The 27,062-nt window shown below is 35.6% G+C and overlaps 2 protein-coding genes across 11 annotated transcripts in view; both read right to left on the reverse strand.

Annotated features, from left to right (window-relative positions):
- LOC136026940 (putative golgin subfamily A member 6-like protein 3) overlaps nucleotides 1-1,314 on the reverse strand; it is a 66,481-nt gene extending 65,167 nt beyond the window's left edge. For 8 of the 9 annotated variants that reach the window (XM_065703794.1, XM_065703793.1, XM_065703795.1 and 5 more), the window contains exon 1: nucleotides 1,172-1,314. In XM_065703794.1, coding sequence (XP_065559866.1) covers nucleotides 1,172-1,256 — 85 coding nt within the window. In that variant the 5' untranslated portion in view covers nucleotides 1,257-1,314. The remainder of the gene's footprint in view (nucleotides 1-1,171) is intronic. The other variant, XM_065703797.1, reaches the window with a different exon arrangement.
- Nucleotides 1,258-25,429, reverse strand: LOC136026941 (calmodulin-like). Of its 2 annotated transcripts, none has more exons than XM_065703800.1 (4): nucleotides 25,192-25,429; nucleotides 16,342-16,600; nucleotides 14,361-14,603; nucleotides 1,258-1,431 (listed from the first exon to the last, which is right to left on the reverse strand). In XM_065703800.1, exons 2-4 carry the CDS (start codon nucleotides 16,493-16,495, stop codon nucleotides 1,415-1,417), a joined length of 414 nt encoding a protein of 137 aa, XP_065559872.1. In that variant the 5' UTR covers nucleotides 16,496-16,600; nucleotides 25,192-25,429; the 3' UTR covers nucleotides 1,258-1,414. The 2 variants fall into 2 exon arrangements, with proteins under 2 accessions (XP_065559872.1, XP_065559871.1); XM_065703799.1 differs by lacking the exon at nucleotides 25,192-25,429 and adding an exon at nucleotides 21,824-21,920.
- Between the last annotated feature and the right edge of the window lie 1,633 nt (nucleotides 25,430-27,062).

A 27,062-nucleotide genomic window follows, 5' to 3' on the forward strand; every position in this document is an offset into this window, starting at 1 on the left:
CATTTGCGAAACTAGGCTGGGTTCTGTTCTGGCACCACAAATTCAATGATGGGGCGTGACAAAATTGTGGCAAAGTTGATCAACGACATTTATCCTTGGGTTGTACTTGCTAAATGTAGTTGATTGCCACTTCATCCATCTGTTTACATGATATACTTGTAAAAGCCGTTGGTTGTCCCTCTACACCTGCTTGCGAAAAATACTTGAGCGGTGCAACGCACTATCTCTGTAATTCACAAGTCATAGCTCATGCTTACAAGCCTGTCCTCAGAGCACTCAAAATAGTCTTATTTTATTATTTATGCTCTTTTACCTGCCTTTTGATCATGTTTACCTATGTTGTCGTGCTCATGTAAGCTTACTACCCTGAATCACTGTTCTAAAAAAAAAAAAAAAAAAAAAAAAAAAAAAAAAAAAAAAAAAAAAAAAAAAAAAAAAAAAAAAAAAAGTGAAAAATGTATAATAGATTGCCATTACTATCTGGAAAGATGCTATCTAGTTTTCTACTATATTGTTTTACTTTTTATCGGATCATGTGAATTCCTTTAAAATATACAAATAATTCTATTCTGTCCACAAACAAATCCAAAAAGCAACTGTCAGACTGCGTTGTCGTTACAGCCAGACAGGATGTATTACTATTCTTAAAATAATTTTAAAAAGAGAATAATATAACATAAATAACTATCGTTTTAGTTTTGAATTCCTCACAGCTGCAAAAACAACCTATGTATATATTGCTTTAGTTTGGTTTTGGCATTTACCATGAATTGTAAGCACCCATGATATATCAAATCAAATTTTAATGAGTTTAAGAAAAGCAGGGAGACAGCCATGACAGCAGAGAATGCGAGGCTATTTCACAAACCATCAATAAAAACATAAGAGATCAGCCCATCCTGCATTTTTTTTGAACAACTCCTTTCCCAAGCAATTTCCATGTTACTTCCTAACCACTATGTTTGACTGGTAGAAATTTTGCTCCTTGTCCTCAACGTCTAAAAGACCCAAGAATACAACAGGGCTTTCAAATTGTTTGCTATAGATCTTAACAAAGATTCATGAATTACAAGTCTTTCAAAGACATCTTTCAGAAGAAATTAGAAAACCCATCTTGAAAACAGAATCACCACTAAACAAAATCACAATACTACTACTACTAACAACTTACTGCAGTACAAAGCCACCTGAGGCCAACACAGCAAAGAATTTGCGGAAAAGGAGAAGAGTGAGAAAAAAAAATAAAAACTTCTCATCGTCAGTATCTACTTCTTTTATTATGGCTAAGATTTCAGCATCCGTAGGGTTTTGTCCAAGACACTTCATGACTGCTGTTAATTCTGAGGTGGTAATGTGACCATCTCCATCCTGATCAAAAAGGGCAAATGATGCTCTCAAATCTTCTATGTGCACATCAGTAAATTGAGAAGCCTGAAAAAAAAAACGTATATGAGCAGTATATACGCTATCCTCCACTCTTCAAATTATTCTGAAAAAAATATAAAAAGCCAAAGCAACTTAACACTAGAACAGCTATGTTGGTGCTTTAAAAGCTTTAATGCAGCCTAGGTAGAATGTAAGTCTAGATAAATCATAATTTGAAGGTTTAAGGATACATTACAAGCAGCAATTTCAAGTTTTATTAATAAGAAAAAAAAAACTGAAGTGAATTGATTATTAGAATCTCTCACATAAAACAGAACAGTATTTATATATCTCTTTAGTCCTGATTCCCCAAAGCAAATTTCTTAGCAATTAAACTCTATGCTTTATAAAAAAAAAGAAGGTTGTAATCTTGTAGCGGTTGTAATCTTATAATCAAGACCCCAGTGTAGAAGAAAAAATTGGAAATAAATTTGGCTCCCCCACAAGAAGGCTAAATTCCGTTTTTTGTTAGGGGACAAGCCTCCTGAATATGAGCACTGAATAGGGCCTAATTTTTTTTCTGATAAGCTTGAGATTTCCAAGGGTCATGGTCTGGACTAAAGGACCTCAAATTTTTCATTTGAGGGGAGAGGGTGGTGCAGGAAAAACTTTGCAAACTTTTAGTACATTGAGTGTAATTTCAGTTTATCTGTAGCAAAATGTAAAAATGCACAAAAAGGGACTGAGATAAAGATAATGAGGAAAAATCATAGCATTGTACACCTGGGCCAAAAGACAACAATCAAACTTCTGCTTGTTTGCCACTATTCAGCTATAAATAAAAAAGATCGCTTCTGAAAATGAGAGAGCAGTAACCACCATGTCTCTAACATTGATTGTCCAATAGGGAGGTGCAGATATACAATATCATCCACAAACTCAACAATAGAACCACCAGGTATGATGCTCTGAGCAGCATAAAATACTGTTATTAAATACTGTCAGTGACAAAATAGCACCTTGTCTTAAACCCTTCTTTACTGAGAGAAGGGAATTTCCACGTGAAGAAAAAGCAAAATCACATAAGAGACTAGTAGTAAACTCGTGAGCTAGTAAAGGGAGTCTAAGTTCCACTTTCAGATTTTCATATATGTCAGCCAGCAGGGCTAGGATGCAGGAATCAGCACTGGTGAAACCCAAGTCAAATAGAACCTCCTTATGGAGAAGCAAATGAAATGCACGTCTTACTATCATGAGCAGCTAAAGCAATACTTTCCCAGTGTTTTTCTTCATCAACTAAAGCAGATACCAAAGCAGAAAGGACATGACCACACCCCAGGCAAGACTGAGAACCAAAATGGTGGGCCTAAACTGTACAATTAGTTCTCAATCCATCAACTATCAATTTCTCAAAAATTTTACAAAATAAAGTTGCAACAGTTATTGGGCAAAAAGACAAACGTTCAGAAGGAGGTTTATTCTTCTTTGGGATAGGAGTCAAACATCCAATTGAAAAAGAATCAGGGACAAATCCCAGATTAAATATTATTTGGTAAAGGAATACTAAGGGTTCCATAAACAGTTCACCACACAACAACAAATGCTGTGCAGATATCCTATCAAATCCTCTAGACTTTGTTTTTCTTCAATTTACTAATTACAATTGGTTATTAACTGATTATTAGAAATAATCAGTCGAGGACTAGAAGCATGCTAAAAAAATATTGGAGTTTCACTTTGAAACTATTTTGCAGATGTGGAATTGGAACAGAAAATTCTCCTTTTATTATACTCAACCCATGAGGAAAGTGGTATACAAGATGGTATTTGACTTGGCATATCTTTTACAAGACTGGACCACAACTTATTTGGCCAAGACCAAACTTCTTCCAAACAAGACAAAATAATTGAGGTCCAATTAATAGAAAGGTACTTTGCCAACTGGCATTTAGTATAATACAGATTTGCAGCCACCTATTGTGTGGTTTATCTGCTTCAATCCAAACTGAAAGCCAAAACTTAGCAGAAAAGCAGGCATTTTGTAAATTATCATTAGTTGACCAGCCAGGCTCTTAAGTTCCAACTTTTATTCACCTAATAGGTACTGCCAATTTTTCTGCAAGAGCTGGAGCATGAGTAAGTTCACTACAATAAATGTTCAGTCTAACTCAAAAATCATACATATTCTTCCTTGAACTCTGCACCAACAAATCAAAATGGACACAAATTTTTGTGAGGAAATCATTACATACATTCTGGAAAAGATCTAGAGATGCCCTGTCCCAATCATTAGCATAAAATACAGATTGATTTTTTAGAAGCCAGTTAAAAGAAGGGCCACAATCACCAATCAGAGCACTAAAAGACAAAGGGAAGTAATCTGACATAAAATTGGAATTACTAACAACAACTTTGGCAATAGTTACAGATGATGTATGACAAACATGGTCTAAGTTAGATGTACTACCCAAATTATAGACATAAGTAAAACTCTCATTCTTCAGTGCAACTACACAATCATCATTCAACAGTCGAAAAATAATACTTGAGCTATCAGAATCACCAGAAGAATTATGTGGGTTGGTTATATCAAAAATTGAAAATAAAACTGTGCTCTTTTATTTTTCACAAACATTTGGATAAACAAGAAGCACTAATGGCAAAAAGTCTCTCAGATTGGTTGTCATGGTAGTTTGTGGGCAGATAAATTTCTAGCACAATAAAATTCCAGATTCTGATTGCCAAAAAGTCACTTGCTGAGTCGAAAATGGATGAAGGATAAACTGACTTCAGAAAGGTTGCTAGACTACCACAAGGCTGGCCAAAAGACTGAGACCAAGAACACTTTATGATTGGTTGACAGTTCCAAAAGGCTCAGGCTCAAAGTAGTTGCAAATTGCTCCTGAATACACATTATGTCACACTTAGATAAAAAGTCCTTTAAAAACACAGAATGATTTAGCAAATTTCCATTTAAATTCTATGAGACAATTGTATAAGAGATGGAGGATCCTTGGTTTATTTCTTCATTGAGCCTTGAGTGGGTAGGTTTCAGAGTCATGTTGATGGAGTTTCACTTTGTTTTTTGCCTGATTAGCCAGACATCTTACACTGTTGTATGTATGGCCTTTTTTTGCACAAAATGCAGTACATATCTTTTGTGCACTTATTATCCTTTGTGGAGGTGTGGTCAGAAGCACTACAATAACCAAAAATAGGCACTAATACACAGTTGGCCACTATATGACCAACTTCATAACAGGAAAATAAACTTTTTGGGAGAAATTTGAAATCTTGCAGGCAGCTTCTCAAAGCCAACCCAAACTGATACCACAAGAAAATCTTTAAGGTCCTTCCTGGTCCCAAAATACAGCTTAAACACTTTGGAATGCTCAAAGTTGCTGATTTCTTTTGTCCTTGATGCCCTTGGAACGAGGGATTCTACATCAGTACAAGTCATGTTAGGAGAAACTTGCTTCAGGATGGCAACAAACAGTTTCTCTTTGAGCATAGCAGTAATCTCAGGCTAACTAGCTTTCATTTTCTCAACAGATGATTTAGATTTGATGTACAATTTCCAGTCCTGTTTAAACTTTCTTAGCTCACTTATTTCCAATGAGTCAGGACAAATTCTGTACACAAACTGCTTACAAGGGTTAAAATAAAACTTAAAAACCCAAAATGCAATCCATCCTTTCATCAGCTCAAAGAAAAGGAATATAATGGAAATACCTAACTATATGTTGAAGGGTCTTTATGTGAAGAGGGTTGTGGAAGTGGTTGCTTTTTAAAAGAGCACAGCCTATGCATTATGGAAAACACAAGTCAGGGACTAGTATCCCAACAGCTGAAGTAGCTGCTGTCAATTTGGGCTTAGAGACCCTAATTGAACCAAAGCAGAGCAATTAATGCATAGTAATATTCTCTGACTTTAAATCTGCTCTCAATATCTTAAGAAACCCTAAGTTTGAAACATTGGTCATAAACTTAAATCAAACCAAAGAAAACCTAAACAGCCTTGGAAAATTAGGCTTTGTTATTAAATTTCAATATAGCCTATACCTAGTCATCTAGGTATAGAAGGAAATGAAAAAGCAGACAAGATAGCAAAGTAAGGAGCAAAAAGCCAAATGGAACCAGTGAAAGCTCTAACTAGGTCTATAATGTATAGCCTACAACTAGATTATGAGTAAAAACATCTAAATTAAAGCCAACCAATTTTATTCCCCTTTCAAACCAGGATACAATCTGTCTGGTTTCATTGCGTGTGTACAAAAACAGCTAATTTTTTTACAGAGCTTTTAGTCAATTAGGTCTGAAGGGACAGTAATTTGGCCTGAAACCTTACCTATTGTAATTACCTGATTTACTTCTTTACATATTAGGTCAAATTCTAGTTTACTCACTTTTGGGTATCTGGGAAAGGGGTTAGGTTAGGAAAATGAAACTTTCAGGGATGGGTCTACAGGCTAAAGTGTATCCCAGGAAGGTATTTTGAAGTACCTACCTCCACTCCCTCTTTCTCCCTCTAGAGGACCCTGAAGTTCACCTACATGACAGGTCTTATACCTATTGAAATTTTAACAAAACAACATTTTACCTTAATTTTCAGTTACCAGTTGCTTTTTCTCTGCCTTTAGTTCTGAAAATGCAATTCCTGCTATTCAAGGAATTTATAACACTCCTGTTGAGTAGAATTTCAAGTCATATCAGTATTTTTTTTCAAGATTTAGGAAATGTTTTTGTATATCTTTAAAAGCTTATAAAATGGAACTGAGCTAAGTTATGAAGCTAAAAACAATTTTGTTGTGCTTAAATTAAGCAGAAGATCTATTTATCATGGTTTCACTTTTATAACACACATGTTTTTAAAGGTCAGGGCCCTCTAGAGGGAGGAGTGGAGGTAGATACTTCAAAATATCTTCCCGGGACATACTTTAGCCTGTAGACCAAGTTATGAAGCTAAAAACAATTTTGTTGTGCTTAAATTAAACAGAAGATCTATTTAGCATGGTTTCACTTTTATAACACAGATGTTTTTAAAGATCAGGGCCCTCTAGAGGGAGGAGTGGAGGTAGGTACTTCAAAATATCTTCCCGGGACATATTTTAGCCTGTAGACCCATCCCTGAAAATTTCATTTTCCTAACCTAAACCCTTTCCAAGATAGCAAGAAGTCAATTAACTTGGATTTTACCTTTTTTTCAAAATTTAGGATATGTATTTGTATATCTGTTTTTGCTTTATTATTTGCATTATTTCTAATCTTTTGGTACCCTTAGCGTTAATTTAAGGGACCTAGCACAGTGTTGGACTTTATATATTCAGATTTCTAGGAGGGTGTTCCAGGTAAAAAATGAAGTAACTTTAAAGTAACAAGAGAAGTTTTACATTCACCAGGAACGGCTTTTGAAGTAACTAAGGTCTTATTCACATAGAAAAAGATATTACGACTAAGATTTTGATAACATTTGCTTTAGACTCATTTAGTCGAAATCGAATAATAGAGAAATCAATAGGTAGGTAGGTAGGTAAGTTTTATTTTATCCACAATACAAACATAAATAAAAAAATGACAACACTAATAAATTATTGCAGCAAAAAGAAAGTCCTAAGGACTTTTGCTGCAATTTCATATTATGATTTACATCTTATAAATAAATATCTAAACATAACATCTCAAGATTAACCACCTAGCCTATCTTATATATAAAAAATAACAACACATACACATGAACAAAATGCAACAAAATAATCATATTAAATATCATTTACCGGTTTTCAGCCCCCACCCCACATCAATAAACTGCAAAAAAAAATATCAAAAATTTTAAACCCATATAAAGTGACAGACTCCCTGATGCCAGCCGGCAAACTATTCCAAACAGAAGGCCCCAGATTACGAACCACATATGATGATCGAACTGTTTTTCTTTGTTCATAGCTTAAAAGTTGTGAATTTCTTGTATCATAATTATGGTACTCCTGATTCATGGAAAAATAATCATGAAAATACTCAGGGCATATATGTTTCATGCTCTGGAACACAAAAATTGATGCCTGGTAGTCACGAATCTGACCAACATTTAAAACATTACACTGGGAAAAGCTAGCAGTAGTTTTGGATTCAACCTGCTCTTTTATGTCCGCAATCAATCGAATGCTTTTATTTTGCAAAATCTGGATCCTTTTGTAATTAGAGAAGAAATTGCTAGCCCAATGAACACAACCATAATCTATATAAGGATGAACAAGGGAAAAATAAATGATTTTTAAAATCTTGAACGGAAAAGTTTTTTTTACACGTCTCAAAAATCCTAGACCCCTAGCCATTTTAGCACCAATAACACTACAATGCTTTTTCCAACTAATATTATTATCTAAATAAAACCCCAAATACCTAATTTCAAAAACTTGTTTAACGGGTAAATTTCCAAAAAAAATGTTATTGTTATCATTAAGTAACCTACCTGTTCTACTAAATATAATGTAATTTGTTTTAGATGCATTAACTGCTAGGGAACTACCTACTGTAAAACTGCGCAAACGTTCAAGTGCCAAATTAGCCTCATGTGCAACCTGCACCAAACAACTACCAATTACTGTTATCGCAGTGTCGTCCGCGAAAGAGGTCAGCGCTTCAACACCAACACGTGAAGCCAACGAATTAACATAAATTAGATAAAGTAGAGGTCCCAGCACGGAACCTTGAGGCACTCCACACTTAACACCGAACTCTCTGCTTGATATATCTGATAAAGCAACTTTGATAGTCCGGCCATGCAAATACGATGAAAACCACTTTACACAAGTACTACCTAACCCAAGCCCACTTAGTCTACTAAGAAGAGTATTAAAATCAACAGTGTCAAAAGCCTTACGGAAACCTACAAAAACAGCTAAAGGAACCATATTATTTTCAAACGCATTATCAACAAAACTTAAAAGATGGTGTACTGCATGACTAGTGGAATGTTTACTTCTGAAACCAAACTGTCCATTATACAAAATTTTCTTCGAATCCAAAAAATCATACAATCGTTTATAAATAACGTTTTCATAAATTTTACTAAATAAAGGTAAAATGGAAATTGGTCGCCAATTACAGGGGTCTGAGGGGTCCCCACCTTTATGTAAAGTTATGATTTTAGATAGCTTAAGTTCCGACGGGAAATGCCCTTTAACCATTGAGAGATTAATTAAATGAACCAGTACCGGTAAAAGATACATCGACACATAATTAAAAGCCTTTAGGTTCAATCCATCTACACCAGAAGAATTTGATTTAAGACTACAAACAATTTTTTCACCTTCTTCTACATTACATGGTACAAATTCAAACCCAATCTGCATGCTTGAAGGATTTGCGTTAATGTTGACGGCACAACCACCTCTAGACACTTCATTCTGTATAACACTACCAATTTTCGAAAAATAATCACCCATGTAATTTGCTATTTCCAATTTATCATGAATAATTCTATTACTAGTTTGTAAATTGGTTATACACATATCTTTTTTTCACATCCTATCACTTCACGGACAATGCCCCAAGTATCTTTTATATTACCTTCCTTAATCTTCAAACGGTTTAAATAATACTCATTCTTTGCATTTCTTTTCGAATTATTTACATAATTTCTCAACTCTTTAAACTCATTTAAAATCATTTCAGATGGATTATCAAGATATTGACAATACAACTTATTTCTTTGTCATATTAAACTCAAAATTTCATCATTTATCCACGGCTTTCTCGGTTTAGCTTTCTTGCAATTAATTTTATTCAATGGGCAATTTTTCTCAAACACAGGGTAAAGAATATCTGAAAAAATATTAAAAACTTTTGAAGCATCATCCTTTTCATTGTAAACCACCTCCCAATCCAACGAACTAACTTCATTTTTAAATTTAGCCAGATTAACTTCTTTCATGTCACGCCGAAGAATCTTATTTTTTCTTTTAATTTTACAATTTGATAACTTCTGCAACAAACAAAGAAGCGGTAAGTGGTCCGAACCAGAATAGATTAATACATCACACATGCTATCTTCCACCATAACTTCACTGACGAAAATATTATCAATCAAAGTTGCAGAATGGTCTGTTAATTAGGATGGGATAGAATTTAATGGGAAAAGACCAAAAGAAAGCATGACATTAAGGAAATCCAAATTTTTGGCTTGAAGATCTAATAAATCAAAATTAAAATCACCGATGATTACAATTTTATCAAAATTTCGATTTATTTCAGATATTAAAATTTCGAATTCCTCTTGGAAAAAATCCGGATTAGCACCAAGGGGTCTATACACCGATGAAATAAGATGTGGATTATTATTACTTGTCACTATTTCAATAGCAAAAGTTTCAATCTTACCTTCAATCCATAAAGATAAATCTCCCTTACTTTAAATTTTATATCATCCTTGATTATGAATGCTAAACCTCCCCATCCCATCAATGACCGGTTTTTGGAAATAAGTGTGTAACCTGGAAAATTAAATAACGAAGCAGGACACTGTTCACTAATAAATGATTCACAAATACCTATCACTTGCACCTCACTGTCAAGTTTATTAATTATATCAACTACATCTTCATGTGAAGTAGTTAAATGACAATTCCAGTGGAGAATCTGGAATCCGGACAGCATAACGGGTGCACTCACATCATCTACTGCAACATATTTACTAAGCCTTGCAGGCTGTTTATCCGAAAATTCCGACCAGCTACCAACATCGCTCGACGAAATATTATAACTGTAGTAATCGTGAAAACATTCATAAATAAATTATCCTACTTCCTATTAAGGAACTATTACTACGAAAGAATGTAAATTCTGAAGTACACATTTATAACTACTAAAACGAAAAAAAAAAATTCAGATTAGATGTCGTCACAACTCCACAGACGGCGTGTCCGAGCGTCATTTCCAGATCGAGCGAAAATACGGCCGTGATCGGACCATACGTTGTGGTTACCTAACCTATCACGAGCCAGTTGCAGAATTTCTCGTCGCTTCTTAGTTAAACTTTCTGACACAAATATACCAGATTTGGCCAGTTTGCTATTAGCAGCAAATACCTTTCTAGCCACATCCTTAGACGAAAACTGGGCGAGTACCGGTGTAATCATATCAGGCCGCGTAGGATTCGCTGGAAGGGTAAATCTATAAACTTTAGTTAGTTCCGAAACATTAACTTGTACGCCCATCTTGTCCGAGATAATATTATTAATACAAGATTTTACATCAGCACCCGGAGCTTGTTTGACACCACTGAAAATAAGTGAATCCAACCTATCTTCCTGCTCAATATCGTCAAATCTACTTTCGATCTTTCTCACTCTCTCTTCGAGTATCATGAAGCTGTTTTTTAGCGATTTTAGTTGCTTTTCGATAAAATCAAATTTTGGCGAGTATTCGACCATCAAAGAATCATATACGTCAGATATAACTGATTCAGCCGAGTGCGAGAGTTGATTTTTTATGCGATCAGAAACTTTACGTGAGATTTCATCCCTGAGATTCACTTTTACAGCTTCCAATTCTTGTTGGGTCTGAGTTAGTCTCATGTTCAGGTCAGAAGATTGGTTGCCTATATCCGGGCTTGGATTTGAGGGATGATTTTTCGAAAGATGTCCTGGTTGTTCAGTGCTGTTAGAAACAGTGCCCTTGCGCTTAGCACGATAATTTTCCAAGTATGGCTGGTAGATTTCTGGGTCATTGTCCATTTCATAGAAAGCAAGCTTGGCCTCGATAGTAGTTTTTTCCAGTGCCTCTGTTCTCTTTAATTTGACGTCGTGGAGGCTTTGGGTAGAGACTGTTTGAAAATCATGCGACCCGTAGCAGAAAACGGTGATTTCCACGGAACATTAATTTTTGCCCTTCCTGCAGACCCCCCAGATGGTCGACCCCTTTTCCAATTAGACATAAGTACAGAGGCGATTAGTATATATGATATAGAGACAGTACTATGTAAATTAAAGAATGGAAAAGCTGCTGGCATCGATCCTATGAATCCTGAACTATTAAAATACGGTGTTGGAGTGCTAGCTGAGCCACTACACGAAGTGTTAATGCGGATATGGGACACTGAGGATATTCCCACAGATTGGAACAAAGGGTATATATTGAAACTAATTAAGAAGGGTAGAGTTGCTGATTGCAATAATTGGCAAGGTATCACCCTACAGTCTGCTGGAAGCGAAATCCTCTGCCAAGTACTTTTGAACCACATCCAGACAAAAGTTGAAGCCATATTCAGAAATGAACAGCATGGCTTCCGACCAAGTAGGTCATGTGCTGACATCATCTTTATTCTTAGAATATTTATTGAAGATTCAAATGAATGGCAGACTGAAATCATAATGGCTTTCATCGAATTCCAGAAGACTTTCGACTCAGTCCATAGAGACTCACTAAGGAATGTACTGCGCTACTATGGCTTCCCTGATAAAATGGTCAGAATTAAAATGGCGTTAAATGATAAACAAATGTGTGCTATTCAAACTAATGATAAGGACTTGACTGAGTGGTTCAAAGTCAACTCAAACGGTCGACAGGGGTGCAATCGGTCCTCAGTGCTGTTTATATTACTCATTGGTTTCATCCTGCGGACGTGCAACTTCATAAGTGGCTGGCACGTATGCATGGGGGTGGAGGGGCCTTCGGACCCGCCCCCCCCGAAATTTTATGAAATGTTTAATTTCCCCATGGTTTCTTGGGATTTCTGGCAAAAACAGGACATTTATTAAGAGCCTAGATACATATGTGAAGCCTTTTTTGGGGGATTTTACAGCATGTAATTATCCGTTCAAGTCACTGTCCAATTATTAATCCATTTTCTGTCTAACTTTTTACCCTCTCTGAAGTAATTAGCAATTGTACTGTTATTGTTTTTTGTAAAGAGAGTTTGCTGTCCACAGCAAAATAGAATTATCCTTGATATTAAGGCGTTTATCCCCCCTTTTCAGGATCAATTTTGGAAACTATCATTTTTCATTAAAATCTACGGTTTTGCAATAGAAGAACTACCCCCCGCAGCACCCATATTGCACTGTTAACCCTAAAATTTCTTTTTCAGTGGGATATACTAGGTTCATCACTGGTTCTAAATCGCTATGAACATAACCCGAGCCTAAAATGAACTTTTGATGCTTAAGTCTTCTTCCTCCCCCCCCCCCATCCGCTACAGTACTACATATCAAAGTTAATCTGTATTTTCCGATATACGTGCTTTTTGCATTACTAAATAAAAAACTGCTACTTTATATATGATGCTTCGAAGGTTTTGCCCCCCCCCCCCCCGAAAAAAATTCCTGCGTACGTGCCTGATAAGTGGCATCCAGTTGAACAAAAATCACACTTTATTTGATGCAGATTTCGCAAACGATAAAACGCTTCTTTCTCACTGAAGAGAGGAGCTTCAATACAACATAAATGAGCTCTTGAAATTAGGTGAAACAGTAGGTTTAACAATAAGCACACAAAAGACAAATATCATGCGCAATGTGAATAGACTACCTGCTAAACCACTGACAGTTAAAGCAATGAAAATTGAAGAGACAGATATGTTTAGATATCTTGGGAGTATTGTGAGCACTGATGGAAGCCCTGAGCATGAAATTGCCACATGTATCACGTAAGCAGGAAGCGCCATTGATATGTTAAGAAACGTTTGGAGAAGTGCCACTTTCTGCTTGAAGCTGATACTGAGCCTCTTCAATAGCAATGTCCTATCAGTACTAACGTATAGTTCCAAAAGCTGGGCGTTGACAAAACAGCTAGAGGAAAGGATCCAAAGTTTTGAAAATAATTGTCTTCGATGGTTTCTCAGAATCTACTGGAGGGACAAAATTACCGACTCATTCATTAGAGAGAAGACTAAACAGCCACTCGTTATTGATAAACTCATAAGCAGTCAGTGCCGATACTGGGGACTCATGGTTAGAATGGGTAGCAATCGTCGGCCTCATGATGTTCACAATGCTTCAGTCATGCCTATTCAGAAGCGTAAAATTAATTAAGCTGTCTGATTGCGTTTTCCAGATCTTGATTAATCTAATTTATGGCATCCATTTAGTGATACCTAAACTCATACTTTAATGCTTTCCCTACTTCCTTTTCCCTTCTTGCTCTTTTACATTTTATCACTCAGAGACCTCTTGCAAAAAATCATTGTCTCTTCTAACAAGCTAATATTGCTTGAAATTCATCCAGTTTTTCTCCTTAAAAGAATAATTCATCTCAAATTGTCCTCCAGAGGTCTAGCAACACCTCAACTACTCTGTTGGCAGTTATCCTCCCTAATAGCCTTTATTATTACGAAATCCTCGTTTCAGTGAATTCTTCACTCGCTTTGTTTTTATAAAGGAATAGTCTTAACTTTACTTGACAAATAACAAATAGGCAAATTTTTCTTGTTTTATTAAAGAATAATTCCTTCCATGTCATAATTAAGTTGAGGAATGACAAAAGAAAAAATTTGAAGAAAGTAAAAAATAAGTTAGAACGAGACTTAATGCAAGCACTATTTTAACTCATGGGCTGCATTGGGACTAAACATCACGTTGTTTACAACTACCCAGATTATCCCACCTACCAAATTGTAGTAGTCTATTGCTATTACTATTTTCTGTCCTAGCACAAAATCAGTGTATAGTAGGATACCATATTTCCCCATTTTGTACTAGCCTGGGTATTTAGGTCCCGTAATATTATTAATATCGTGTTGTTGCCAGGAAAAGCTGTTGTGTTTTAAGCGAAATACTAAATTTTACTTGTGAATGGTAGGTGCCAAGACTTGTATTTCTGGGCAGACACATGTCTAGACATGACATTCTGGCTAGACAAGCATAAGATCACCGCTTAATGAAAAATTCTAGTTTCAAATTAAAGTGAGATTTTTATGTGCATTAAAATAAAAGTTTATAAGCTGAATTTTTGCATCCATCTAAAAGTTTTAGAAAAATATCTAAGCATAAAAAAAATACCTTTATAGTTTCCAACCCCATCACCGTCGAAATCAGCTTGTTTAAGCATCTCGGCTATATCTTCATCAGAGAATGTTTCGCCCAAAATTACAGAAACGTATCGAAGTTCTTCTACATTAATATGTCCGTTGCCGCCTTTGTCAAAGACGTCGAAGGCCTCTTTGATTTCTTTTTCAGCATCAATGTCGTTGACACTCTTAGCCATCGAAATCACAAATTCAGAAAACTCGATCGTACCGTTTCCTAAAAATAGTTTCTTTTATAGCTTTCTGTTCTTTGTAACAAATATGTTGTCCTATTGGGAGTTTACAAAACTCTTGTTACGTGACCTTTTGGTGTCAACTCAATATGATCGATCAATTTGATTAATCAGTAATCCAGGAGGATGTCTACCTTGGTCTGTAAGAATGTCAAGGGCTTGTAGTTTTTCAAAATACGTCAAAAGTCTTTATTTTCTCGCTTTCACGAATGGTTGAAAACTGCTTTTGACATCCAAAACACTTGTTACGATTATTAAGACTAAAAAAAAAGTTGCTAAAAAATAGGTCGTTCTCGTAGGAGAGACCCAAAGTTTTTTCTTAGAAATTTTGATCTTAAAAAAAAAAATCCAGAAATAACCATACATTTGACATTGGATAGCAAGAAACACTGTTTCTGGCTCAAGAAAGCTTCCACTTGCGTTTAGACGAACTTAGTTTTTGAGTCACTAAGAATTAACCGTCTTTTTTAAGAAAAGATTGTTGAACAAATTAGATAAAACACCATTTTGTATAATAGCAGATGAGACGACGGATATGGGCGTACCCAAGGAGTTGCCCATTTACGAAACTAGGCTGGGTTCTGTTCTGGCACCACAAATTCAATGATGGGGCGTGACAAAATTGTGGCAAAGTTGATCAGCGACATTTATCCTTGGGTTGTACTTGCTAAATGTAGTTGATTGCCACTTCATCCATCTGTTTACATGATATACTTGTAAAAGCCGTTGGTTGTCCCTCTACACCTGCTTGCGAAAAATACTTGAGCGGTGCAACGCACTATCTCTGTAATTCACAAGTCATAGCTCATGCTTACAACCCTGTCCTCAGAGCACTCAAAATAGTCTTATTTTATTACTTATGCTCCTTTACCTGCCTTTTGATCATGTTTACCTATGTTGTCGTGCTCATGTAAGCTTACTACCCTGAATCACTGTTCTAGAAAAAAAAAAAAAAAAAAAAAAAAAAAAAAAAAAAAAAAAAAAAAAAAAAAAAAAAAGTGAAAAATGTATAATAGATTGCCATTACTATCTGGAAAGATGCTATCTGGTTTTCTACTATATTGTTTTACTTTTTATCGGATCATGTGAATTCCTTTAAAATATACAAATAATTCTCTTCTGTCCACAAACAAATCCAAAAAGCAACTGTCAGACAGCGTTGTTGTTACAGCCAGACAGGATGTATTACTATTCTTAAAATAATTTTAAAAAGAGAATAATATAACATAAATAACTATCGTTTTAGTTTTGAATTCCTCACAGCTGCAAAAACAACCTATGTATATATTGCTTTAGTTTGGTTTTGGCATTTACCATGAATTGTAAGCACCCATGATATATCAAATCAAATTTTAATGAGTTTAAGAAAAGCAGGGAGACAGCCATGACAGCAGAGAATGCGAGGCTATTTCACAAACCATCAATAAAAACATAAGAGATCAGCCCATCCTGCAATTTTTTTTTAACAACTCCTTTCCCAAGCAATTTCCATGTTACTTCCTAACCACTATGTTTGACTGGTAGAAATTTTGCTCCTTTTCCTCAACGTCTAAAAGACCCAAGAATACAACAGGGCTTTCAAATTGTTTGCTATAGATCTTAACAAAGATTCATGAATTACAAGTCTTTCAAAGACATCTTTCAGAAGAAATTAGAAAACCCATCTTGAAAACAGAATCACCACTAAACAAAATCACAATACTTCTACTACTAACAACTTACTGCAGTACAAAGCCACCTGAGGCCAACACAGCAAAGAATTTGCGGAAAAGTAGAAGATTGAAAAAAAAAATAAAAACTTCTCATCGTCAGTATCTACTTCTTTTATTATGGCTAAGATTTCAGCATCCGTATGGTTTTGTCCAAGACACTTCATGACTGCTGTTAATTCTGAGGTGGTAATGTGACCATCTCCATCCTGATCAAAAAGGGCAAATGATGCTCTCAAATCTTCTATTTGCACATCAGTAAATTGAGAAGCCTGAAAAAAAAACATATATGAGCAGTATATACGCTATCCTCCACTCTTCAACTTATTCTGAAAAAAATATAAAAAGCCAAAGCAACTTAACACTAGAACAGCTATGTTGGTGCTTTAAAAGCTTTAATGCAGCCTAGGTAGAATGTAAGTCTAGATAAATCATAATTTGAAGGTTTAAGGATACATTACAAGCAGCAATTTCAAGTTTTATTAATAAGAAAAAAAAAAAACTCAAGTGAATTGATTATTAGAATCTCTCACATAAAACAGAACAGTATTTATATATCTCTTTAGTCCTGATTCCCCAAAGCAAATTTCTTAGCAATTAAACTCTATGCTTTATAAAAAAAAAGAAGGTTGTAATCTTGTAGCGTTTGTAATCTTATAATCAAGACCCCAGTGTAGAAGAAAAAATTGGAAATAAATTTGGCTCCCCCACAAGAAGGCTAAATTCCGTTTTTTGTTAGGGGACAAGCCTCCTGAATATGAGCACTGAATAGGGCCTAATTTTTTTTCTGATAAGCTTGAGATTTCCAAGGGTCATGGTCTGGATTAAAGGACCTCAAATTTTTCATTTGAGGGGAGAGGGTGGTGCAGGAAAAACTTTGCAAACTTGTAGTACATTGAGTATTTGAGTGTAATTTCAGTTTATCTGTAGCAAAATGTAAAAATGCACAAAAAGGGACTGAGATAAAGATAATGAGGAAAAATCATAGCATTGTACACCTGGGCCAAAAGACAACAATCAAACTTCTGCTTGTTTGCCACTATTCAGCTATAAATATAAAAGATCGCTTCTGAAAATGAGAGAGCAGTACCCACCATGTCTCTAACATTGATTGTCCAATAGGGAGGTGCAGATATACAATATCATCCACAAACTCAACAATAGAACCACCAAGTATGATGCTCTGAGCAGCATCTGATTTTGAGCTAAAAAGCAGCACTTCGGACTTTTCAGCATTAAAATGAAGTCCAATATGGGCATACTTTTGTTGCAACTTAATAAAATTAGCTTCTAGTCCATGTCAAATCAAAGACAAATCAATACCAAACAGAATATAAGTCATAAGTGACTTTGATTGTGGCCTTACAATACTGTTATTAAATACTGTCAGTGACAAAATAGCACCTTGTCTTACCCCTTCTTTACTGAGAAAAGGAATTTCCACGTGAAGAAAAAGCAAAATCATATAAGAGACTAGTAGTAAACTCGTTAGCTAGTCAAGGGAGTCTAAGTTCCACTTTCAGATTTTCATACATGTCAGCCAGCAGGGCTAGGATGCAGGAATCAGCACTGGTGAAACCCAAGTCAAATAGAACCTCCTTATGGAGAAGCAAATGAAATGCACGTCTTACTATCATGAGCAGCTAAAGCAATACTTTCCCAGTGTTTTTCTTCATCAACTAAAGCAGATACCAAAGCAGAAAGGACATGACCACACCCCAGGCAAGACTGAAAACCAAAATGCCTAAACTGTACATTTAGTTCTCAATCCATCAACTATCAATTTCTCAAAAATTTTACAAAATGAAGTTGCAACTGTTATTGGGCAAAAAGACAAACTTTCAGAAGGAGGTTTATTCTTCTTTGGGATAGGAGTCAAACATCCAATTGAAAAAGAAACAGGGACAAATCCCAGATTAAATATCATTTGGTAAAGGAATACTAAGGGTTCCATAAACAGTTCACCACACAACAGCAAATGCTGTGCAGATATCCTATCAAATCCTCTAGACTTGTGTTTTCTTCAGTTTACTAATTGCAATTGGTTATTAACTGATTATTAGAAATAATCAGTCAAGGACTAGAAGCATGCTAAAAAAATATTGGAGTTTCACTTTGAAACTATTTTGCAGATGTGGAATTGGAACAGTAAATTCTCCTTTTATAATACTCAACCCATGAGGAAGTGGTATACAAGATGGTATTTGACTTGGCATATCTTTTACAAAACTGGACCACAACGTATTTGGCCAAGACCAAACTTCTTCCAAACAAGACAAAATAATTGAGCTCCAATTAAGAGAAAGGTAATTTGCCATCTGGCATTTAGTATTATACAGTTTTTGCAGCCACCTATTGTGTGGTTTATCTGCTTCAATCCAAACTGAAAGCCAAAACTTAGCAGAAAAGCAAGCATTTGTAAATTATCATTAGTTGACCAGCCAGGCTCTTCAGTTCCAACTTTTATTCACCTAATAGGTACTGCAAATTTTTCTGCAAGAGCTAGGGCATGAGTAAGTTCACTACAATAAATGTTCAGTCTAACTAAAAAATCAAACATATTCTTCCTTGAACTCTGCATCAACAAATCAAAATGGACACAAATTTTTGTGAGGAAATCATTACACACATTCTGGAAAAGATCTAGAGATGCCATATCCCAATCATTAGCATAAAATACAGATTGATTTTTTAGAAGCCAGTTAGAAGAAGGGCCACAATCACCAATCAGAGCACTAAAAGACAAAGGGAAGTGATCTGACATAAAATTGGAATTACTAACAACAACTTTTGCAATAGTTAGAGATGATGTATGACAAACATGGTCTAAGTTAGATGTACTACTCAAATTATAGACATAAGTAAAACTCTCATTCTTCAGTGCAACTACACAATCATCATTCAACAGTCCAAAAATAATACTTGAGCAATCAGAATCACCAGAAGAATTATGTGGGTTGGTTAGATCAAAAATTGAAGTCACCAGTTGCAATAAAGCATAAACTGTGCTCTTTTATTTTTCACAAACATTTGGATAAACAAGAAGCACTAATGGCAAAAAGTCTTTCAGATTGGTTGTCATGGTAGTTTGTGGACAGATAAATTTCTAGCACAATAAAATTCCAGATTCTGATTGCCAAAAACTCACTTGCTGAGTCGAAAATGGATGAAGGATAAACTGACTTCAGCAAGGTTGCTAGACTACCACATAGCTGGCCAAAAGACTGAGACCAAGAACACTTTATGATTGGTTAACAGTTCCAAAAGGCTCAGGCTCAAAGTAGTTGCAAATTGTTCCTGAATACACATTATGTCACACTTAGATAAAAAGTCCTTTAAAAACGCAGAATGACTTAGCAAATTTCCATTTAAATTCCATGAGACAATTGTATAAGAGATGGAGGATCCTTGGTTTATTTCTTCATTGAACCTTGAGTGGGCAGGTTTCAGACTCATTTTGATAGGGTTGAGCATTGTTTTTTGCCTGATTAGCCAGACATCTTACACTGTTGTATGTATGGGCTTTTTTTGCACAAAATGCAGTACATATCTTTTGTGCACTTATTATCCTATGCGGAGGTGTGGTCAGAAGCACTACAATAACCAAAAACAGGCACTAATACACAGTTGGCCACTATATGACCAACTTAATAACAGGAAAATAAACTTTTTGGGAGAAATTTGAAATCTTGCAGGCAGCTTCTCAAAGTCAACCCAAACTGATATCACAAGAAAATCTTCAAGGTCCTTCCTGGTCCCAAAATACAGCTTAAACACTTTGGAATGCTCAAAGTTGCTGATTTCTACTGTCCTTGATGCCCTTGGAACAAGGGATTCTACATCAGTACAAGTCATGTTAGGAGAAACTTGCTTCAGGATGGCAACAAACAGTTTCTCTTTGAGCATAGCAGTAATCTAAGACTAACTAGCTTTCATTTTCTAAACAGATGATTTAGATTTGATGTACAATTTCCAGTCCTGTTTAAACTTTCTTAGCTCACTTATTTCCAATAAGTCAGGACAAATTCTGTACACAAACTGCTTACAAGGGTTTAAATAAAACTTAAACCCAAAATACAATCCATCATTTCATCAGCTCTTAGAAAAGGAATATAATGGACATTCCTAACTATATGTTGATGGGTCTTTATGTGAAGAGGGATGTGGAAGTGGTTGCTTTTTAAAAGAGCACAGCCTATGCATTATGGAAAAACACAAGTCAGGGACTAGTATCCCAACAGCCGAAGTAGCTGCTGTCAATTTGGGCTTAGAGACCCTAATTGAACCAAAGCAGAGCAATTAATGCATAGTAATATTCTCTGACTTTAAATCTGCTCTCAATATCTTAAGAAACCCTAAGTTTGAAACACTGGTCATAAACCTGCATCAAACCAAAGAAAACCTTAGCAGCCTTGGAATATTAGGCTTTGTTATTAAATTTCAATATAGCCTATACCTAGTCATCTAGGTATAGAAGGAAATGAAAAAGCAGACAAGATAGCAAAGTAAGGAGCAAAAAGCCAAATGGAACCAGTGAAAGCTCTAACTAGGCCTATAATGTATAGCCTACAACTAGATTATGAGTAAAAACATTACCTAAATTAAAGCCACCAATTTCATCCCCCTTTCAAACCAGGATACAATCTGTCTGGTTTCATTGCGTGTGTACAAAAACAGCTAATTTTTTAAAGAGATTTTAGTCAATTAGGTCTGAAGGGACAGTAATTTGGCCTGAAAGCTTACCTATTGTAATTACCTGATTTACTTCTTTACATATTAGGTCAAATTCTAGTTTACTGACTTTCGGCTATCTGGGAAAGGGGTTACGTTAGGAAAATGAAACTTTCAGGGATGGGTCTACAGGCTAAAGTGTATCCCAGGAAGGTAGTTTGAAGTACCTACCTCCACTCCCTCTAGAGGACCCTGAAGTTCACCTACATGACAGGTCTTATACCTATTGAAATTTTAAAAAAACAACATTTTACCTTAATTTTTAGTTACCAGTTGCTTTTTCTCTGCCTTTAGTTCTGAAAATGCGATTCCTGTTATTCAAGGAATTTATAACACTCCTGTTGAGTAAAATTTCAAGCCATATCAGTGTTTTTTTTCAAAATTTAATAAAACCTTATAAAATGGAATTGAGCTAAGTTATGAAGCTAAAAACAATTTTGTTGTGCTTAAATTAAGCAGAAGATCTATTTAGCATGGTTTCACTTTTATAACACACATGTTTTTAAAGGTCAGGGCCCTGAAGAGGGAGGAGTGGAGGTAGGTACTTCAAAATATCTTCCCGGGACATACTTTAGCCTGTAGACCCATCCCTGAAAATTTCATTTTCCTAACCTAAACTCTTTCCAAGATAGCAAGAAGTCAATTAACTTGGATTTTACATTTTTTTCAAAATTTAGGATATGTATTTGTATATCTGTTTTTGCTTTATTATTTGCATTATTTCTAATCTTGTGGTACCCTTAGTGTTAATTTAAGGGACCTACCACAGTGTTGGACTTTATATATTCAGATTTCTAGGAGGGTGTTCCAGGTAAAAAATCAAGTAACTAGAGAAGTTACTTAAATTTTACATTCACCAGGAACGGCTTTTGAAGTAACTAAGGTCTTAGAAAAAAATATTACGACCAAGATTTTGATAACATTTGCTTTAGACTCATTTAGTCGAAATCGAATAATAGAGAAATCCATAATAGATGGAAAGAGTATTTCCACGGAACATTAAATTTTGCCCTTCCTGCAGACCCCCCAGATGGTCGACCCCTTTTCCAATTAGACATAAGTACAGAGGCGATTAGTATATATGATATAGAGACAGTACTACGTAAACTAAAGAATGGAAAAGCTGCTGGCATCGATCGTATGCATCCTGAACTATTGAAATACGGTGTTGGAGTGCTAGCTGAGCCACTACACGAAGTGTTAATGCAGATATGGGACACTGAGGATATTCCCACAGATTGGAAGAAAGGGTATGTATTGAAACTAATTAAGAAGGGTAGTGTTGCTGATTGCAGCAATTGGCGAGGTATCACCCTACAGTCTGCTGGAAGCGAAGTCCTCTGCCAAGTACTTTTGAACCACATCCAGACAAAAGTTGAAGCCATATTCAGAGATGAACAGCATGGCTTCCGACCAAGTAGGTCATGTGCTGACATCATCTTTATTCTTAGTATATTTATTGAAGATTCAAATGAATGGCAGACTGAAATCATAATGGCTTTCATCGAATTCCAGAAGATTTTCGACTCAGTCCATAGAGACTCACTAAGGAATGTACTGCGCTACTATGGCTTCCTGATAAAATGGTCAGAATTAAAATGGCGTTAAATGATAAACAAATGTGTGCTATTCAAACTAATTATAAGGACTTGACTGAGTGGTTCAAAGTCAACTCAAACGGTCGACAGGGGTGCATTCGGTCCTCAGTGCTGTTTATATAACTCATTGGTTTCATCCTGCGGACGTGCAACTTCATAAGTGGCTGGCACGTATGCAGGGGGATGGAGGGGCCTTCGGGCCCGCCCCCCCCCCCCGAAATTTTGTGAAATGTTTAATTTCCCCATGGTTTCTGAGGATTTCTGGCAAAAGCAGGACATTTATTAAGAACCTAAAAACATATGTGAAGCCTTTTTTGGGGGATTTTACAGCATGTAATTATCCGTTCAAGTCACTGCCCAATTATTAATCCATTTTCTGTCTAACTTTTTACCCTCGTTGAAGTAATTAGCAATTGTACTGCTATTTTTTTGTAAAGAGAGTTTGCTGTCCACAGCAAAATAGAATTATCCTTGATATTTGGGCGTTTATCCCCCCTTTTCAGGATAAACTATTTTCAGGATCAATTTTGGAAACTATTATTTTTCATTAAAATCTACGTTTTTACAATAGAAGAACTACCCCCCACAGCACCCATATTGCACTGTTAACCCTAAAATTTCTTTTTCAGTGGGATTTACTAGGTTAATCACTGTTTATAAATCGCTATTAACATAACCTGAGCCTAAAACGAACTTTTGAGGCTTCAGTCTTCTTCCCCCCCCCCCCATCCGCTACAATACTATATATTAAAATTAATCTATATTTTCTGATATACGTGCTTTTTGCATTACTAAATAAAAAAGTGCTACTTTATATCTGCTGTTTCAAAGATTTTGCCCCCCCCCCCAAAAAAAAAAATTCCTGCGTACGTGCCCGATAAGTGGCATCCAGTTGAACAAAAATCGCACTTTATTTGATGCAGATTTCGCAGACGATATAACACTTCATTCTCACTGAAGAGAGGAGCTTCAATACAACATAAATGAGCTCTTGAAATTAGGTGAAAGAGTAGGTTTAACAATAAGCACGCAAAAGACAAATATCATGCGCAATGTGAATAGACTACCTGCTAAACCACTGACAGTTAAAGCAATGAAAATTGAAGAGACAGATATGTTTAGATATCTTGGGAGTCTAGTGAGCACTGATGGAAGCCCTGAGCATGAAATTGCCACATGTATCACGTACGCAGGAAGCGCCATTGATATGTTAAGAAACGTTTGGAGAAGTGCCACTTTCTGCTTGAAGCTGATACTGAGCCTCTTCAATAGCAATGTCCTATCAGTACTAACGTATGGTTCCAAAAGCAGGGCGCTGACAAAACAGCTAGAGGAAAGGATCCAAAGTTTTGAAAATAATTGTCTTCGACGGTTTCTCAGAATCTACTGGAGGGACAAATATACCGACTCATTCATTAGAGAGAAGACTAAACAGCCACTCGTTATTGATAAACTCATAAGCAGTCAGTGCCGATACTGGGGACTCATGGTTAGAATGGGTAGCAATCGTCACCCTCATGATATTCACAATGCTTCAGTCATGCCTGTTCAGAAGCGTAAAATTAATTAAGCTGTCTGGTTGCGTATTCCAGATCTTGATTGATCTAATTTATGGCATCCATTTAGTGACACCTAAACTCATACTTTAATGCTTTCCCTACTTCCTTTTCCCTTCTTGCTCTTTTACGATCTATCACCCGGAGGCCTCTTGCAAAAAATCATTGTCTCTTCTAACAAGCTAATATTGCTCGAAATTCATCCAGTTTTTCTCCTTAAAAGAATAATTCATCTCAAATTGTCCTCCTGAAGTCTAGCAACACCTCAACTACTCTATTGGCAGTTATCCTCCCTAATAGCCTTTATTATTACGAAATCCTCGTTTCAGTGAATTCTTCACTCGCTTTGTTTTTATAAAGGAATGGTCTTAACTTTACTTGACAAATAACAAATAGGCAAATTTTTCTTGTTTTATTAAAGAATAATTCCTTCCATGTCATAATTAAGTTGAGGAATGACAAAAAAAAACTTTGAAGAAAGTAAAAAATAAGTTAGAACGAGACTTAATGCAAGCACTATTTTAACTCATGGGCTGCATTGGGACTAAACATCACGTTGTTTATAACTACCCAGATTATCCCACCTACCAAATTGTAGTAGTCTATTGTCATTACTATTTTCTGCCCTAGCACAAAATCAGTGTACACTAGGATACCATATTTCCCCATTTTGTACTAGCCTGGGTATTTAGGTCCCGTAATATTATTAATATCGTGTTGTTGCCAGGAAAAGCTGTTTTGTTTTAAGCGAAATACTAAATTTTACTTGTGAATGGTAGGTGCCAAGACTTGTATTTCTGGGCAGACACATGTCTAGACATGACATTCTGGCTAGACAAGCATAAGACCATCGCTTAATGAAAAATTCTAGTTTCAAATTAAAGTGAGATTTTTATGTGCATTAAAATAAAAGTTTATAAGCTGAATTTTTGCATCCATCTAAAGGTTTTAGAAAAATATCCAAGCATAAAAAAATACCTTTATAGTTTACAACACCATCACCGTCGAAATCAGCTTGTTTAAGCATCTCGGCTATATCTTCATCAGAGAATGTTTCGCCCAAATTTACAGAAACGTATCGAAGTTCTTCTACATTGATATGTCCGTTGCCGTCTTTGTCAAAGACGTCGAAGGCCTCTTTGATTTCTTTTTCAGCATCAATGTCGTTGACACTCTTAGTCATCGAAATCACAAATTCAGAAAACTCGATCGTACCGTTTCCTAAAAATAGTTTCTTTTATAGCTTTCTGTTCTATGTATCAAATATGTTGTCCTATTGGGATTTTACAGAACTCTTGTTACGTGACGTTTTGGTGTCAGCTCAATATGATCGATCAATTTGATTAATCAGTAATCCAGGAGGATGTCTACCTTGGTCTGTAAGAATGTCAAGGGCTTGTAGTTTTTCAAAATACGTCAAAAGTCTTTATTTTCTCGCTTTCACGAATGGTTGAAAACTGCTTTTGACATCCAAAACACTTGTTACGATTATTAAGACTAAAAAAAAAGTTGCTAAAAAATAGGTCGTTCTCGTAGGAGAGACCCAAAGTTTTTATCTTAGAAATTTTCATCTTAAAAAAAAAAATCCAGACATAACCGTCCATTTGACATTGGATAGCAAAAAACACTGTTTCTGGCTCAAGAAAACTTCCACGTGCGTTTAGACGAACTTAGTTTTTGAGTCACTAAGAATTAACCGTCTTTTTTAAGAAAAGATTGTTGAACAAATTAGATAAACAACATTTTCTATAATGGCAGATGAGACGACGGATATGGGCGTACCCAAGGAGTTGCCCATTTGCAAAACTAGGCAGGGTTCTGTTCTGGCACCACAAATTCAATGATGGGGCGTGACAAAATTGTGGCAAAGTTGATCAGCGACATTTATCCTTGGGTTGTACTTGCTACATGTAGTTGATTGCCACTTCATCCATCTGTTTACATGATATACTTGTAAAAGCCGTTGGTCGTCCCTCTACACCTGCTTGCGAAAAATACTTGAGCGGTGCAACGCACTATCTCTTTACTTCACAAGTCATAGCTCATGCTTACAACCCTGTCCTCAGAGCACTCAAAATAGTCTTATTTTATTACTTATGCTCTTTTACCTGCCTTTTAATCATGTTTACCTATGTTGTCGTGCTCATGTAAGCTTACTACCCTGAATCACTGTTCTAAAAAAAAAAGAAAAAAAAATAAAAAAAAAATAAAAAAAAAGTGAAAAATGTATAATAGATTGCCATTACTATCTGGAAAGATGCTATCTAGTTTTCTACTATATTGTTTTACTTTTTATCGGATCATGTCAATTCCTTTAAAATATACAAATGATTCTCTTCTGTCTACAAACAAATCCAAAAAGCAACTGTCAGACTGCGTTGTCGTTACAGCCAGACAGGATGTATTACTATTCTTAAAATACTTTTAAAAAGAGAATAATATAACATAAATAACTATCGTTTTAGTTTTGAATTCCTCACAGCTTCAAAAACAACCTATGTATATATTGCTTTAGTCTGGTTTTAGCATTTAACATGAATTGTAAGCACCCATGATATATCAAATCAAATTTTAATGAGTTTAAGAAAAGCAGGGAGACAGCCATGACAGCAGAGAATGCGAGGCTATTTCACAAACCATCAATAAAAACATAAGAGATCAGCCCAACCTGCAATTTTTTTTAACAACTCCTTTCCCAAGCAATTTCCATGTTACTTCCTAACCACTATGTTTGACTGGTAGAAATTTTGCTCCTTGTCCTCAGCGTCTAAAAGACCCAAGAATACAACAGGGCTTTCAAATTGTTTGCTATAGATCTTAACAAAGATTCATGAATTACAAGTCTTTCA

The sequence above is a fragment of the Artemia franciscana genome, chromosome 5 (assembly GCF_032884065.1).
Source record: "Artemia franciscana chromosome 5, ASM3288406v1, whole genome shotgun sequence".
NCBI classification, from domain to species: Eukaryota; Metazoa; Arthropoda; class Branchiopoda; order Anostraca; family Artemiidae; genus Artemia; species Artemia franciscana.

What these genes read in the sequence shown, in the direction of transcription:
- LOC136026941 (XM_065703800.1), bottom strand. Translation starts at nt 16,495, where the DNA reads ATGAAGTGTCTTGGACAAAACCATACGGATGCTGAAATCTTAGCCATA. An exon ending in TCAGGTGGCTTTGTACTGCA is followed by an intron (nt 14,604 to 16,341) that starts GTAAGTTGTTAG and finishes AACTATTTTTAG; the next exon opens with GAAACGGTACGATCGAGTTT.